Source organism: Sarcophilus harrisii, chromosome X (genome assembly GCF_902635505.1).
Source record: "Sarcophilus harrisii chromosome X, mSarHar1.11, whole genome shotgun sequence".
Taxonomy (NCBI): Eukaryota; Metazoa; Chordata; class Mammalia; order Dasyuromorphia; family Dasyuridae; genus Sarcophilus; species Sarcophilus harrisii.
Window position 1 is genome coordinate 24,424,880 of NC_045432.1, and position 17,375 is coordinate 24,442,254.

At 37.6% G+C, this 17,375-nt stretch overlaps 1 protein-coding gene across 1 annotated transcript in view; it reads right to left on the reverse strand.

The window, feature by feature from the left end:
- LOC116420351 (X-linked interleukin-1 receptor accessory protein-like 2) overlaps positions 1–17,375 on the reverse strand; it is a 138,626-nt gene that overhangs the window by 78,096 nt on the left and 43,155 nt on the right. The window contains exon 4 of the mRNA XM_031945050.1: positions 5,532–5,685. Coding sequence (XP_031800910.1) covers positions 5,532–5,685 — 154 coding nt within the window. The remainder of the gene's footprint in view (positions 1–5,531; positions 5,686–17,375) is intronic.

Sequence of the window (17,375 nt, forward strand, 5' to 3'; positions counted from 1 at the left end):
TTATCTCTTTTAGAGATCATACAAGATCACTTTTAGAGATGGCTCAGCCATCACATTTGTCTGTTCTTTCAGGTCTTTGGGATGAAGTTCACCTGGGTCTGATGACTTGATATAATTTCTGTGATCATACTAACACTTCCATTAAATTGGGTCCCCACTCCTGATGCGCCATTTTGTTTTGTCCTTTCCAGTCTAAATGTCATCTTCTTGGTAGATAAAATAGAACCATAATGAGTAATAGTTTCTCTGTTTTTTCGTATTATTATCCCATCTAATCTGAGCAAAAGTCTAACTGTATCCTTTTTTATACAATAGTAGAAGGAAAAAGTCTTCAGCTTTCTCCTCTTCAATTCATTGAGCACTATTTTCCCCCGAGGTAACTGGAGTTAAGTGACTTGCCCAGGATACAGGGCAACAGTAAAGAGGGATTAAGGAATCCTGAACATAATCAGGCAAATCCTATCTCTAGGTGAATCAGCAATTTTTTTTTTAATGGGGCTACTTTACAACATAAGAGAATGAGTGAAAAGCCTGTGGAGAAAGAAAGCAGTGTTACAAAACTAGAATAAGGTGAAGGAACATTATCCTTATTTCTCCAAAAAGAGAAGAAAATGCTATCTGTGAAATACAGAAAGGTGAATTCAACTTCAATTTCTGGCAGAATTCTCAAATGTATCATTGGAGGGCTATGCGGTCATAGCGAACATCTAAAAACAGCATGGCATTATAATTATATTGCACGTTGTCAATGAACTTTTATGTTGATAAAGCATTTATATATGATCTCATTTGCACAACAACCCTCAGAGGCAGATTCTTTCCATTACCTTCATTTCACAAATAAGAAAATTTAGCTTGAAAAGCCATCTGACTTGTAGGATGTTAGAAGGACAAGCTATTATAATGCAGAGATATTATGAAGACCACTTAGTGAATTTTATAAGAAAAATTCTTTGAACGGGTTAAAGTGGCAAACTCTGTCCACTGGAGCTAGATGGGACAGAGGATAAAAAAAGTAAGGTATCTCTGAGTTCAAATCTAACTATGCTGGTCATTTAACCTTTTTCAGCCTCAATTTTCTCAATTGTAAAATGGGGCTAAAATAGCACCTGCCTTCCAGGGCGGCCATGAGAATCAAGTGAAATAGCATTTAAAATATACCCAGTACATGGTACATAATAATGTGCACATATTAAGTACTCCCTGATAGCCAGGAACAACAAGATTCAAGTCTTAATTTAAAGACATACTAAGTATGTTATGCTGAAATCGTTACTTATTGGTGCTCTAGGCAGTTCTTTAAAATGAAAAATTTCAAATAACAGACCCACTTGCACTGATAGATGGAGTAATCTCCCAATGACTCCCAAAGAATTATCTCCTCAGGGAATTAACGTTATTAGTGAAAACGTAGGTTAAATATCCATCCCATTCATCATATTATACCTCTGCTCCCAAAACATCAATGTTACCACATAGCCTAAAATATAATTCCAAAGACTATAACATTCAAGGCCCTCAATCATTTGGTTTAAACCTATTCTTCAAGTTATTTTTCTATTTTTTCTTTTTATAAATTTATTAAAATTTTAAATACAAAATAGGAAAAAAAATTGCTACGTGTAACACGGAACATAAGAGAGGATTTAAAACATAAAACAATAAATTTCCATTTCAAGAAAGCCAATATAAACACTACAAATTGGGTACAGACCTATCAATCTTTTCTTTGCTTTCTTGTAAATTTTCTTTTGTTCTCTGCTGTGTGCTTGTTGCTTTCTCCTACCATTTGTTCCTCCCATCCCACAAGAAAGGTATAATTAATTGTGCATATACACATTTACACATATTCACACACATATACTCATACACATACATATATACACATATATACAGACACATAAATATACTCATATATATATATACACACACACATATATAAATATAAATACTCATACACACATATAAGTATATACACACACATAGATGGATCTAGTACACTTGTCTCTTCTGTTTCTCTGAAGGTGGATAACATCTTCCTTCATAAGTTCCAAGGCTTTCCAGATTTTTTTTAATTTACCACATTTCCATTTAATAGTCAGAAATTTAAAAAGACAAGATTATAAGAAGGTAGCTTCCCTTTGCACAAGTTCCTATTTTTTAATCCATGTTTTAGATATTTATCTCATCCATATGGGTACCCCTTCCAACAATGCAGATTGCAATCCATCTATTTCTCAGAGGGATTCTTGTTCATCATCATCCTCTGCAAAGCGTCATCTCAAAGTACTAGAGGTTTTATTAAGAGTGTCAATCCCATTGTTATGTTTATGGAAAATTACATTCATAAAGTTGAGTACATGAGGTACCACACAACCTAAGTCATTATACCAACTTATGAAAACATACTGTCAGAGCTTAAACTCTTGTTTCTTGGTCATAATGTGTGAAAGAAAAAAAAAAGCTAAATAATTTAAAAATAAAGTATAAAAAGCTAGATAGCAATTAGTGCAAATGATCATTTCTGTGAGGCAATTACATTTTAAAATTTATTTTTATCTAAGCTATAATTACATGAAATATGGGAAATGGTACAATGGAAATCTAAATAACGCAATCATTTCATGGAATTCGTTATTCATGGTAATAAAAACCTAACAGAAATTTGAACTCAAACAAACACAGGGTAAGAGAATACTCTATACTACAAGTAAATTCTGAATCGCAGAGGGGAGAACATGTACTATGAACTCCATCTCCAGTAGTTTAGATGGCTTTACGGTGAGCCTTTCCACATTCTTACTTAGTTCCCCTTGTCATCATCTGTGTGCACACTTAAGATGGATGGCTCCTGCTCAGTCTAGGGCTATGAAACGTGATTTTCACTGTGTAACGCTAACAGGTTCATGTGGGGAATCAAATATACGACACTGACTTCATTATCAACACCCCCTAATCAACCAAACTAACCAGCTCAGACAAGCAGAAAATATCGCTCAATAGCAGGACAACAGAATTAAAATCACACACCGAACCTTCTTTCGATTACGTAAGAAATAAGTTGAACTAACATTGCTTTCCTAGCATCTAAATGGGAAACTAACGAGATAAATCAGTTGTCAGTGTACATCCAGTTAGAGAGGAGTGTAATCAATGCTTTCTATTGAATTTATTCAGTATTCAGGTCAAAGAGTGTATTACCAACGGAAGGAAATGATTCTCAAAACGAAGTGCAATGCAAGCATTTGATGAAGTTTAGACCGCTGTGATCCAAGCAACAGAATACTTTGGAATGGCCCTTGGGAACCCAATGACAATAGATAATCATCTATATTCAACAGCTCTGAAATGAATGAGACATTAAATTCTATTTTTCTCAAAGGGAATCAAATCAAAAAGCAGATTTTTTTTTCTTTCCAGTAAAAAAAAAATATGTGACTATTATGTGGACTGATATGCATTTGTGATAACAAGCATAAATTTAAACTTTCTGAAAACGTTCTATATGAAATCTCCATTTAGATATGAAAGAGTTGATCTGTAAGATATTGGTGAATTTTGATTTCAGAGTCTTATCAAGGAAAAATGATATGGGATTCACTTATTAAGGATTCTGAATTTGTTTTTTGTTTTTTTTTTAAACTTAAGAATGGGGCAGCTAGATGGTACAGTGAAAAGAGCACCGGCCCTGAAGTCAGGAGAATCCGAGTTCAAATTTGACCTCAAACACTTAATACTTCCAAGCTGTGTGACCCTGGGCAAGCCACTTAACCTCAATGGCCTCACCAAACCCAAACAAAAAAAATCCCAATAAATAAAAATAAAAGCCCTTAATATTGCAAGAAGTTACCTAGAATAACTAAATGACACAGTAGTAGACAGAGTGCTAGGCCTGAACTGGAGAAGAGACATCCCTGAGACATCAGATCAGCTTCGAATCAAAACAATATGGTGAAACATCTATTCCTAATGCTAGACAGATAAAGTGGCTAATATCATGAGTATCTGGGTATTATGGAACTGCCTAATTCCTTACATAGACCCTGAGCACAAAGCCCCTAAAAGAATGAGAGGTCAGCCCTTAAGAATTGTGCTTGAAATAATCTCCATGTAGACTTGAGAACATGTGCAGGTACACAATGCCTATTTCCTCTGCTTACTATGTGAAGAAAGGGCCTCTGGGATTGGTTTCTGAGCTACAAATGAAAATGGAAATAAAAGACTCCAAAGGGAAGCAATTTAAATCTCTTTCCTATCAGGCTGCATTCATTTAAATGGAGAAGCAGGGAATTCCCTAAGTTTCCCAGTATGGAAAGAAAACAAGTGCCAGTGGACCCTTCCATTTCTAAGTTGATAGGAAGCCATAAGGACCATGGTGTGGACACAGATGACATCTCTCTCTTTCCTGCTCTGTGTGGAAGAATGTTGGGAATAGAACATACTGGGCTAAGACCTTGTGAAGTTGAAAAAGGAAATGAAGTCCCCAGAGTTCTGGAAAGGGAGTTCAGGTGGATTATGTGGCCAAACAAATCCAGTCAGTGAAACCCAACCACAAATAATGGATCCCAGAAGCAAGAAAGGGTCCTGATCAATTAGCTATGGTACCTTTGGGAGTGAATTTCAAGGGACAAATATTTTGTAGTTATTGATTTAATTTTGATCCCACGGTCCCCAGAAATTGAGCTGGTATAGAATATTGGGGAAGATACCTGCACCTCTACTTTTACAGTATCTTCTTGGTATATGTTTGGGAAAACTAATTGATGTCAATTGATGATGTCAAAAGATTCTATGTGACCAACTGTAACTTGAGACTGCTGTGGAGAAAAATCCCCTATAAGAACAGCTTGAGCTGATAACATAAAAGAGATGCCATAGTTTAACGGTCATATATTCAGAATACTTGAGGAAGAGATGTAGTGAATCTCAGTCTGGGAACCTAACTTGGTACTCTGAATGTCAGCTGGTAAAAGGACCCCCGGAGCATCAGAATGTTACAGTGGTTAATATATAAAATAGTTGTGGTTCAGTATTTGGGACAGAACATACATCAATGTACAAGGTCTACACTATTACAATGAAGACTTAGATCACATTTCAATGAGAGCAAAGGGGAAGGAGGAAATTTATTCAGAACTAAGAATACCCATTTTAGGGACTAAATTTGTGGATGGACACACAACTAACACTGTCTAGAATTTGGTTCTAACTGGGCTTGAGTGCCTGGCCCATGTGAAAACTTTTCTGCATTCTACCCAAGCTATTTAGATGACCATCAAAGACCAGAGCAATAGTTGAAGAAGTAACTTGAATTGCCAAAAATAAAGAAAGAGAATCATTAGGAGATCAGGTGATTTTGTCCATGCTAAACTTTGAATTTCCTAGGGGCAATGTACTAGTAACTATGAGTTTCCTACAACCTTGATTCCCAGTGAATATTCCCACTCCACAACAAAGTTGCTCCTTTGATTTCAGAGCAAATGTTCTGAAAATGTGATTTTTTTTGAAATTAGGAGGAAGACCGTTCCTACCTGTGACTTTGAGTTCAGTTGTGCGCCGGATAAGCTTTCCTTCATACTTGAGTTCACAAGTGTAATTTCCTCCATCTTCCTCTTGAACCTCCTGGATGAGAAGAGCATTGCCTTTCTGTATAATTACGCTCCTCCACATTTTGGGCTTGCATTCCTGCAGAGAAAACAATTTCCAATAAGGAGAGATTCAGGTCGCCAAATTCAACATCAACCATTTGACAGTTTTCTTTGTTTATTTGGCTTTTTTTTTTGGTGTTCAAAATATGCATCCAAGACAGCTAGACAGTATAATAAACCAGTGAGTATTGGACATGACTAGGATAATTTCAATGTCATAGATAAAATACGATTTGAAGAACTTACCCCAAGAGCAGAAGTCTTCTGGAAGGCAGACTACATAAACAAACAAAGAGGGGAGGGCTCAAAAAGCACAGTATGGCATAATGAACAGCTGAATATTCATGACCAGAATATTCCAGTCCTTTTGGTCTGGCAGTGCTGCTTCCATCGGGACTGCAAAGGGTGTTCACTTAGCCATGTAGTTGATGTTGGGGGAGGCAGAGTCATCATTAAACATTCATACAGACACTGAAGTTGGCAAAGTACTCTGCAATCATTTATTCATGGTCCATCCCAACACCTCTGCAAGGGAGGCCATTGCCAAAAGCCCTACTTCAGAAAGGCCCTAAAATCAGTCTCAGAGGCACTCACAGATTTGTTTTCTCCAGAGGCAGCTGGGTAAAGGCAGAAAAAGCAGTGCTCTCATAAAAGCAGAAAGATGCTAGAGGGTGGTAATATGAATGGAACAGGACTAACCTTCCGGGGTCACAAGTTTCAGCAGACAATAACTCAGGGAGGCTGAGGAAATCTCAGTATCAGATTATGATTGTTCCCTTCCATAATTGGACAGAGAGTCATTTTCCTTTTCTTTTGCATTTAACAAGATGGGAGAGAAGGTGAGATGTATTCTGCTAGGCCTGGAAATTCAATGATCTAGGTTCTTCAAATTATTAATTCTCTTGCAAGAAGCTATTGACAATGTGCCTAAAGTTGCTTACTAGTCACATAGCTTCTGGGGACCATGGCTACCCAAGGACCACTGAGGCACCCTCTATCGTAGTCCATGAACAACAATTGCAACAGGACAGAGGAAGGGAATCCTTGAGACAAATTTACTGGTCATTGTATAAGGAAAAGGTGAAGAGATTAGTCCCTGAATGGGAATGGTGTTTTTTCCTTCTTCATTATCATACCACGTACCATTGTACAAATCTACCTCTCCAAGGAAAGAAATAGTACCAACATTTGCATGGCATAGTGGCTAGAAGGATGGTGTTAAAGACAGAGAAACTTGGGTTCAAATCTCATTTCTAAAACACATTGGCTGTTTAACACTGGAAAATTCTAAGACTAAAAATTACAGAGAAGATGGTGGTAGAGGGAGTTTCCTCCCCTGGGAGTCCCTTCTACAGGGGAAATCACAGGTCTGCTCCCTAGCTGTATGTATCCCTTCCAAGATCTAAGCTCTGGCTGTGTAGATGCTGATGTGACCCAAGAGACTGAGGCACCATATTGATGTATTCTCTCACCACAACACAATTTGTGAGGGTTTTGACAATGAAAATGGTACTTCAGTTTATGAAGACAATATTTAAAAGTAAAGCTTCCTTTATGTCCAGGACAACAACCGGGCTATGGTGTGAGAGAGTAAATAAAATGATACCATTGAGGAACTCTAGATATAACCCCCTCCTTGTCCAAAGTGATGGTGGTGGTGGTGCTGATGGGAGTCATGTTTACAAAAACGATAGTTTGTCTGAAATTAGGGTAAGCACTATGTGTTTTGTGGGGCTTAATCACCTTTAGGATACTTACAAAGGGTTAAACCACAGGCTGTATGATTGCTGGGTTAGGGGAGAGATGAAAGAACAGAAATATAGATGCAGTCACAAAAACATACAGAGACCTGTATGCACACGCACACACATATACACACATGCACACACACACACACACACATGCACACACACACACACACGCGCATGCACACACACACACACACGCGCGCGCGCGCACACACACACACACATACCCCCTATCTTGCCAGCAAAGCCACTATATATTAACAATGCACAAATGTATGCACTCCTGGTTCCTTACACTGATCAGATTTCTAAAGAAACATACTGGTGGTCATTAAACCAAAATATGGCTCCCTTGGGCATCTGGGGGCATGGAGAAAAATAAAAACTAAGCTTCTGTGGTTCAAAATGTGCCAAGGGTTAGGAGTAGAACAGATTCTAAGGAAAACAAACTGGGAATCCCTCCTTTCTGTTCCCTTTCATCTCCCTTGGTCTTTCCCACCAAGCCACTTAACACAGCTTAGGACGACCACATAGGGATTATTTTGTTGGGCTCGAAGCTCCATGTTTCAGGGAGGATGTGGACAAATTCTAGAGAGTGTCCACCGCAGTGTAACCAAGATAATGAGATATTTTGAACAGGGGATGTTTAGCCCAGAGGGAATTCTACAGTAGGGCATGTGCATGTATGCACCTATATATGTGTATGTGTGTTTGTATGGAGGGGAAGGCAGGGAATCACTGTTATCAGATACATGAACAGTTGTTATGCTGGGGAAAAAAACCAATAAGGATAAGACTGATACTAAATGAGTTAAGCAAGAAGCATTCATTGAAACTTATAGGGAGAGGGCAGCTAGGTGGCACAGTGGATAGAGCACCAGGCCTGAAGTCAGGAGGACATGAGTTCAAACCTGGTCTCAGACATTTAATACTTCCTAACTGTGTGACCATGGGCAACTCATTAACCCCAATTGCTTCAGGGGAAAAAAGTTATAGGGAGGCAGATTTTGATTTGATAGAAGGCCAAAGAATTAGAGTTAGGCAACAAAGGAAATGCTTGCCTTTTGCATGGTAAATTCCTTGTCATTAGGTTACTTTATAAAAAGACTGGCTTACTATTTATTAGACGTGTTGCAGAAAGTAGAAATCAATTACATCTAACTTCTCTTCCTGCTCAAAACTTCTATGATTATTAGTAGGGACAGGGACTGAACTGTGATTTTACTGATATAAGGAATTAAAAATGAGGAAATTACTACTGCAGGTCGGGGATACTATAAGTTGTCGTATGTAGAACACAGGTCCAGAAGTCAAGAAAACCTGAGTGCAAACGTGGCCTCAAATACTTACAAATTGTGTGATTCTGGGCAAATCACTTAATGCTGATTGCCTTCTCTTAAAAATAAAAAAAAAATAATGCAGGAAGGCAACCTTTCTGAAACCAAAAGTTTTTCCTAGAGAACCAAAAAGATTAAGCAATGAGATAATTATTATACAGGCAACATGTGGTTTCCTGGCTCTAGAGAAACTTTTCTCTCTGTAGTACAACATGCTGTTTCTCATGATTATTCGTATTATACTGTAGGCGAAACACTGCTCTATTATCATAATAAATTCCTTCCAATAACTTCATGAGTTAAGAAGGGCTGACGTTATCCATCCAAATTTATCAATGAGGAAACTGAGGTAATTTTCAGCCAAATGACTAAGATAAAACAGCCATTAAGAGCCAAAAGCAAAGAGCTCCATGAGCTGGCTTTCAGTACAGAGCTCTCCAAAAGGAATGCTTGCCATTTACAAGCTGTCCTTTTTGACCAGTGCCAGTTTAGATACCAATGCTGCCCACCTGCCAGCTTTGTGTGTCTCCCCTATAACCATGCAATGACTCTACTTGGTTCAAATCTGTAATCTGGTACAGCTCTTCCTCCAAGTTTTGTATCTTTTTTACTATTCAGTGATACCCATTCCCATGCTCCCCCACAGGGGGATTTCTTCTAGGAATAGCCATGACACCCTCTTCTTCTTCTATTCTTCATGAAACAAACTTAGAACTCTGATACTATCATACTGACAGATCCTCAGTGCAAAGGAGATACTTTCCAATGTTCATATCAGAGGAACGCTGTGAATCACAGAGGCTGGAACCAGACTGAATATTGGTCCACTGGTAAGCAGCTAATTATCTGTGTGGTGGGAAGTCACCGTTTATGACTACCAGATGCTACTTATCCATGCTGGATGGAAATGGAGGACTCACTGTTTAATGAGATTAAAAACTTCAAAACATCAATGATTTGTATTAAAATAAGACATTATCATCTATCAAGACTTAAGATAACTTTTCTGTTTAATTCTGGAAAGAGTGTGAACCTCACTCAGAGTATGGGGACTTAGAACACTGAAATATTCTTTTGGGTAGATGGGAGTAAAATGAGATACTAGAATATCAGAAAGATGGTAGATCATAAACAAGGGGTGATGCATGTTCCGATGTGTTGACATGTTTCCTCAATCATATTTCTTTGAGAGGAGGGGATAGAGGTGATATAATTCATGCTGATTCTGTGTCACTCCCCTACTCTTGGTAGATGCCCTACTTCACTCATTGCAAGTCTGATCTCTATTTTTTTAAAATCTTCCTTGTATATGGCATCTTGTTCTCTATACCTACTGACTTCTGACTCAAAGAGATCTTCATTAACTTTAAGAAGAGCTCAAAGATCAAGATGAACCAATTTTCCCCATATCTGACATCCCTTTGAATCAATATTGTGTTTAATCTGTTGATAAATGTACTTCTTGTCTCCCTTAAAATAGAAACTGCTTGGAGTGGGGATGGTTACAGACTTTGTTAAATTTTTCCCTGAGTCTAGGACATGTTAAGTGCTTAAAAATGATTATTGAATGATTCTGAAACCTTAATGTGCTTTACAATCATTTTTTAATACCCCATGATGATTCATGGTATGAGAATGAGAAAACAAAAGTAAGGCAGATAAAAAGAGATCTAGATGGAAACAACATCATAGAAAAAAAAAAGTATGACAGAATAAACAAGAAGAGGTTCCAGACATATAGGGAGGCCAGGTAGGAGGACCACTAAGAAAAGGCCATTGGATTTTGTAATTCAGAAATGACTGGTAAACTTCAAGAGACCAGCTTGAAGTGGTAGAATCCGGAGCGAGATTGCAAAGACTTTAAGAAATAAGTAGGATGTGAGGAAAGAGGGACTATTAAGAAGTGTAGATAATCTTTCTAATAACTTTAGTGGCTACTATGTTTGGATTAGGGGATCCCAACTTAAATTTCTTAACATTTAAAATCATTGCTATTATTTTAATTTAATCATATACATCAAATATTGAAAATTGTTTTTCAAGGTATATTTAAGGTTGATATAAGAAAAATCTTTCAATCAGAGCAGAGCAAAAGTATAATGGGCTACTATATGTTGCAGAAAGTTATGTCACTGGAGCTCTTCAAGTAAAGGCTAGATGGCCACATTTTAAGTCTATTATGGAAGGACCAAACTAAATGGTCAGTGAAGTGGCTGCCTTCTCTGAAATTCTATAAATCTTCAATCAAATACATGTGACTTAGTGGACTATATCTGTGGTTCCTGGGATGGCGTAGCATATTATTGAGCAAACACTGCCCCCTCTGTCCATGACACATGTGGGAACCATCTTCACTGGCAGAAGATAGATCTGGAAAGTATGGATTCTCTTACTATCCCCTCACTAGTCAAACAAATTGGAGGTATCGGGTGTTAACCATGCTATTACCATAGAAAATGGCTAGCTGAGGACATTTTGTGATACATTGGAGCTAATGTCCACTTCCTACTTTTTTTAATCCTTCCAGACAAACTACCCATTCCCAATTATAAGCATACTACTAATTCCTCCAGATCAAGGAAGGTTAATGAGCAAAGGTCAAATGGAATCTCTTTTGTCCAGAATCAATAATGCCCAGTCCTTTGACTTCTCCCAACATGAACAAAAATCTGTTTTGATAAAATAATATTTTTTCCCTGAAAATGAACATTTTCACCACAAAGTTGGTGTCAGAAGAGATGTTTTAAACTTTAATTATTTGAAAAAGATAAATGGTGCAAACACACAAAACCTTTGTAAGGTTAATGACGTAAGTGGGTTTTTTTGTTAAAAAATGAATATGGCCCTCAACTTTGCTATATACTTATCCTTTCAGCATTATAGGGATTTGGGTTGCATCATCTGGCCCACCAAAATCTGGATAATCTGCATAAAATTTTTTGGCCCTCCCTTTGTACCAGAGAAAAAAATCTGAATTTCTTCAAGGCTTTATATTTTTTATTAACTTAGTTTTTACTTGTTTTAACTACAAAAAAAACATTTTACACATTAATGGTATTAAAAGAAAAATGTGTAAATAATATACAATTTTACATGTATATTTTGGACATTTCTGAGTTTTTAAACTTTTCCTGAGACATCTCCTGGAAGTCATGAGTTATCTATGGCTTCTCCAAAACTGCCCCAATATTCTCATTTAATTTCTTATTCTGACACATAATAGATCGAAATTGTGATGAGGAAAGTTGTTACATGGAAGGAATATTTGTAGACTGCTTGAGTGAGTATCTAAGTCTTATCAAAAGATTCAACTGTTATTAAGTGTATTTGTAATTCAAGACCTAATATAAATTTGATGTGGACACAACAGTTTTACCATGATATCACTAGAAAGTCTAATTGAGATAGATTCAGTAATTAACATGGGGCAAAAGAAAAAGGCCCATTCTCAGCTGACCTGCCAGCCTGAGAACTTTTCATCCAAAAACAGTCCATGCAATGAATGATGAGAAGATGTACTATTTTGTTAAAATTCAAAGAAAATAGTAATACAAAATCCATATAATGAAATATATGAAAAATAAATTTAAACAATCAAATCTGATATTTGTGTGCACTTAGAGCATTTATACTTCTTATGTAATTAGAACCTGAAATTACCCTAAGCTTTAGGGGTATGACTTCTTTCCCTCTGCCCCACTGATTTTACTTGAGTGAAAGAATATAGGATTCTGTTGAGCTTCACTTTCTCACTCTTTGCCATAGATTCGAAAAGCATATTAGAGGCTTGTTTGGCTCCTTTCAAGTTCTTTTACTTTCTCTCTTCCTCCCTGTTAGGAACTTGAGGTCCATGTGTTCTCAGGCTCATGCAGGCTCCACTGAGCAGCAGAAAAGTACTCAGCTACTAATAATTGAACATTTAACAGGCTCAGGGTTATTAAAGATTCAGAATTCCCATTTAGTTTGTGTACTGGTAAACTCCAGCAAATGGATCTCTCTTGAGCAAAATTTCATTGTGACTTAAGGAATTGAGCAGAGCGGTCCCATAACAACCTGTGTTACTAGGAGGTCCTAACATCTCCAGCTGATTTGGGGGGGACAACACTTACAAAAGCTGATGGAAGCTAAAATGTCTCCCTTTTCCTAATAGGATAGATAGTAAGTCTGTGGACTGAGGTTAACTGTATCCATAAGAAAAAATACTATTGTCTAAAGTAACAGGGCCCATCCTTAAGACTCATTCCAATGCAAACACGAGCCACATTTCTGATACACTTACTACTAAAAGAACCATGTTCTAAGGATTGAAGGGGATAAAAATTTGTTTTAAAGCAGCTAATGATAATATCTAACATTTCCATAATGTGTAATATTTGCAGAGCATTAAATATAGGATGAAATTTGATCTTCCTGGCTCAGAGGATAGAGCATTAGGCCTGGATTCAGGAAGAGCTGAATTCAAATATAGGCTCAGACACATACTAGCCATGTGATCCTAGGAAGGTCATTTTACCTCTGTTTTACCAAATCTACTGAAGAAGGAAAAGACTAACCAGTCCAGTATCTTTTTCCCAAAAAACCTCACGGACAATATCAGAACGTTATCATCCATGACATCATGAGGAGCTGGAGACTGAGCAGCAACAACAAAAGTCCCATTATTATCCCAATTTTATGGAAGGCCAATTGGAGAGAATAAAGTGAATGGTTTCAAGAATGAGGCATAATTATCAAGGATCAAAAAGTCTAGTAGGAAGATTAAGGCAAAAGCATAAAGATAATACAAATAGCATAATAATATGATGCTTTAAAGTATTTTATGCTAATTACATGCTATGTCATTTAATCCTCAGCTCTGTCAGATGGGTGCTATACAATAAATCAGAGATGAGGAAGCTTAGACTGAGAAAGAATTAAGTACTTAAAAGTTTGGGAAACTACTAAATGGTTGAAATAAGACCTGGAGCTCCAGCCCTCTACCTCCCCTGTTCCTTTCTGGTCATTCTATCTACACCAAAGCTTCTCAGCTCATTTTAGTGCCAATAAAATGAAACCTAAGGCTCAAACATTTAAGAGAGGACCCTTAAAATAAGCCTTAATTTCCATTTTAATGTAACAACCAAAGTTGCTCTATTTTTCCCAGTGATCACCCTGGAAAGTAAATTGATGCACACATTTTTTTTTTCAGACAAAAAAACAAGCAGAGAAAGGTTTTGATGTGGGGTACGACACATACAATAGTTGTCAGAAGTTAAAATGTCTCCCTTTTTCTAACAGGATACATAGTAAGTCTAAAGACTGGGGTTAACTGTATCCATAGGAAAAAAATAGCACAACTTGTCTTAAGAGAGTCTGAGCTCCCAAAGGTAGTTAAGTCAAAAAGTTACAATTGAACCCACTTCAATGAGTCCATTGCTTTTCAGATGAGCTCAACTAGAGTCTCTCTCAAAATTACTGACTGGAAATTCTTAAGTCTAATAAAAGCCATGTTTTGCTTCGAGAACATTTATACTCTATGTGGTCTGTGGTGCCCTAAGTTCTCTTTAAAAAGTCAAGATAAAGAGCAGCAAAAATGGAATGCTTTCCATGTAAACATCAAATTTCCTTGCAATATTAACTTTCACTTAAATGAATTTCCCCCCTCTGTTGAGTTTGAGTCTGGCCACATCCAACATGACTCCCTTTTCCAAAGGGAATGGTGTATTCCTGGGAAGAGCATATTGTGAGTCACCAAATTCAGGAATTAATTGATAAAAAGCATATTGAGAGAGAGGAGAGAGTAGTACACTCCATGACAACATATGGCAGGGTAGTGGTGGGGTGTGGAGATTTCTGAACTGCACCTTGGATAGCAGATAACTTCTTTACCGCAATCAAGTGGCCCTGCCACTTTGCCATCAGCTCCCTAGTCAACAGGAGAGCAGGGAAATCTGTCTGAATTTGCATTTATACTTGCATTTCCGCTGAAGCTTCCCTCATTTTTTTTTCAGCCCGATGTACAATTATTTACTTGTCAGCATGGAATTCTTTCCATCTCTAATATTAGGGAATAGGCGTTCCTATCCATGGGAAGAAAGGTGATTGGCCACTGTCATGCCCCTCCACTAGGTTCAATGCTTTGCTGACATTCTATGTTCAATTTGGGAACTTGCCCTTTGTAGGAGGGAACTCTCTGAAAAGGAATCAGACTAACTCTATGTGATGGACTGACCTAGTAATACTCTTCCTTAAGAGAGGCAGAGAAGAAATAAGAAAAGAGCAAAGAAGATCTGGGTTCAATTTCTGCTTCTGAGGATTACTATTTACAATGGGCAGCATGGAGGGCCAGGGATTGTTATTTATTTCCAACCATTCATGACCTCATTTGGCAAAGATACTGAAGTTGTTTTCAAATTCCTTCTCTAGCTCTTTGACAAATGAGGCAAAGAAGGGTGAGGTGACTGGGACCACACAGCTAGTAAGTGTTTTTAGGCCATGAACATGAGTTTTCCTAATTCCCAACCCAGGGCTCTATCCACTACAGCACTATGGAGCAGCCACCTGAGGAATGGATAGAGAACAGGCTTAAGAAGAAGAAGGCCCAGGATCAAGTCCTACCTCCGACTCACTGTTGGATGTGTGACAAGTCACTTAAACCCTCAATCCCCTAGACAACTCTCTTAAGACTAAGAATTGCAGACTATATGCCACTTTGCATTAAAGAACCCTCCTCTTTCTTTCCAGTTCCATAAAATGAGATGATATATATATATATATATATATATATATATATATATATATGGATTCCGAATATCCTTCAAAATATATGGCCACAGATGTGACTTTAAGACTGTTGGGGCCTCAGTTTGTGCCTCCATTAGTGATGGGAATTGAAACAAATGGACTCTGAAATCCCTTTCTTTTCTAGAATTAGGATACTCTTATTGATGATCGCATGAGTCAGGGAACAATTCTATTATTTACAAGCTTGTCAAGTCACACAAATAAACAAATATTTTTTAAGCGCACACTATATGTGAGGCATCATATTTAGGAATGGGATTACAAAGACAAAGCATGACCAAGAATCAAGAGGACAATGTATGTTGGGTCACATATTGGCTATCCCATGTCCCAGACTTTGGCTTAATCCATGAGCATCAACCTGGAAAGACAGCCACTAACTGGACCATGATATAGACCAAAGAAGATATGACAGTGAGTCAAGCCTCTTGGACCTCCTAAATTCTAGCCTTTCCAGGAACCTGCTATGTGATCTTGGACAAGTCCCCTTCACGTTAGTGGTCTACAATTTACTCTCCATGGAAAATGCCTCACTTCTAGTATAATATACTTCAAAATCACTGCCATGGTTTACTTCTTGATAAGAAATTAGCCCAAAGCTTTTCTGGTGAGTTTAGGCAACCAGAAAGACAGAAAGGAGTCAAATAGGGACATTTTTTTTCACTCCAATTCATTTAAGCACCTTTTGGACACAAAAGTAGTTATTCAAAAACATATCCAATTTTCCATGAAGGAATCTATTCTGGCCCCAGGATCAGAAATGGAACACTGGTAAATTCATGATACTAAGGGCTCAAAGGACTGGTTGGGAACCCAGCTCTGCTACTGACCCTCTTGAATCAGTAAACTATGGTGAGGTTTGGACAAAATAATCAAGAGATTTCTAGATTTAACTACCACAATCAATCCTCTGCGTATACACAATGTTTCTTTAGGCTGGTAAAACTTCCCAACTAAAAATTATCCATGTAATTAATTCCAGCTTTTTTGGCATTCACTCAACTACTGAAAAATGAGTCTAAAACCATCTTAATGAAAGGCCTTTGGTCATGTAAGAAAGGTGAACCTATTGTCACACAACTGGAAGCCCATTTTGAGCTATGAGAAAGTCTTAATTGTTGGGAAGTTTTCCTTTTGATCTGCCCTAAATTGGCACCTCAGCACAATGCACCCATTGCTCCAGGGCTACTTTCTAGAGTCAAAGGGAACAAGTTGCTAATCACTCTAGACCTTGACAGCCCTGCAAATACTTGACCTTCCTAAAATCCAGCTCCCCATATCACACTGCTTCTTCCACCCCTTCCCCTTTTCTTCCTTCAATTAAATTCCATTGGTTCCTTATCACTACAACGATCAAATACAAAATCCACTTTTAAAGGACTCCAAAACCTTGACCCGTCTTATACCTTACCAACTCCCACATGTTCCATGTCACAGTGAAACTGGCTTTAACTTATTCCTGAAATGTGACATGACATTCAGAGCCCTGATTCCAAGCACTTTCAAGATCTATCCCCAATCATTGGGCCTCTCTTCCTCCTAATCTCTGCCTCCTAGATTTTCCCATTTCCCTCAATTTTTAGCTAACATTTCTATTTCAACAAGAAGTCTTTCCTAACTAATAATCCTTAATCTAAGTGACTTCCCTTAGGAATTATACCCAATTTACCCAGTATATGTCTAGTTTGTAAATAGATGTTTTCATGTTCCCTGCCCCATTAGCTTGTGAAGTCCTTTAGATCTTTTGCCTGTCTTTGTATCTCCAAAGCTTAGCATGGTACCTGGCACATAATAAATACTTGTCCACAAAATGACTATACTTCTGTGCAATCACTGCTATCCTTTCTAAATATTCCTAA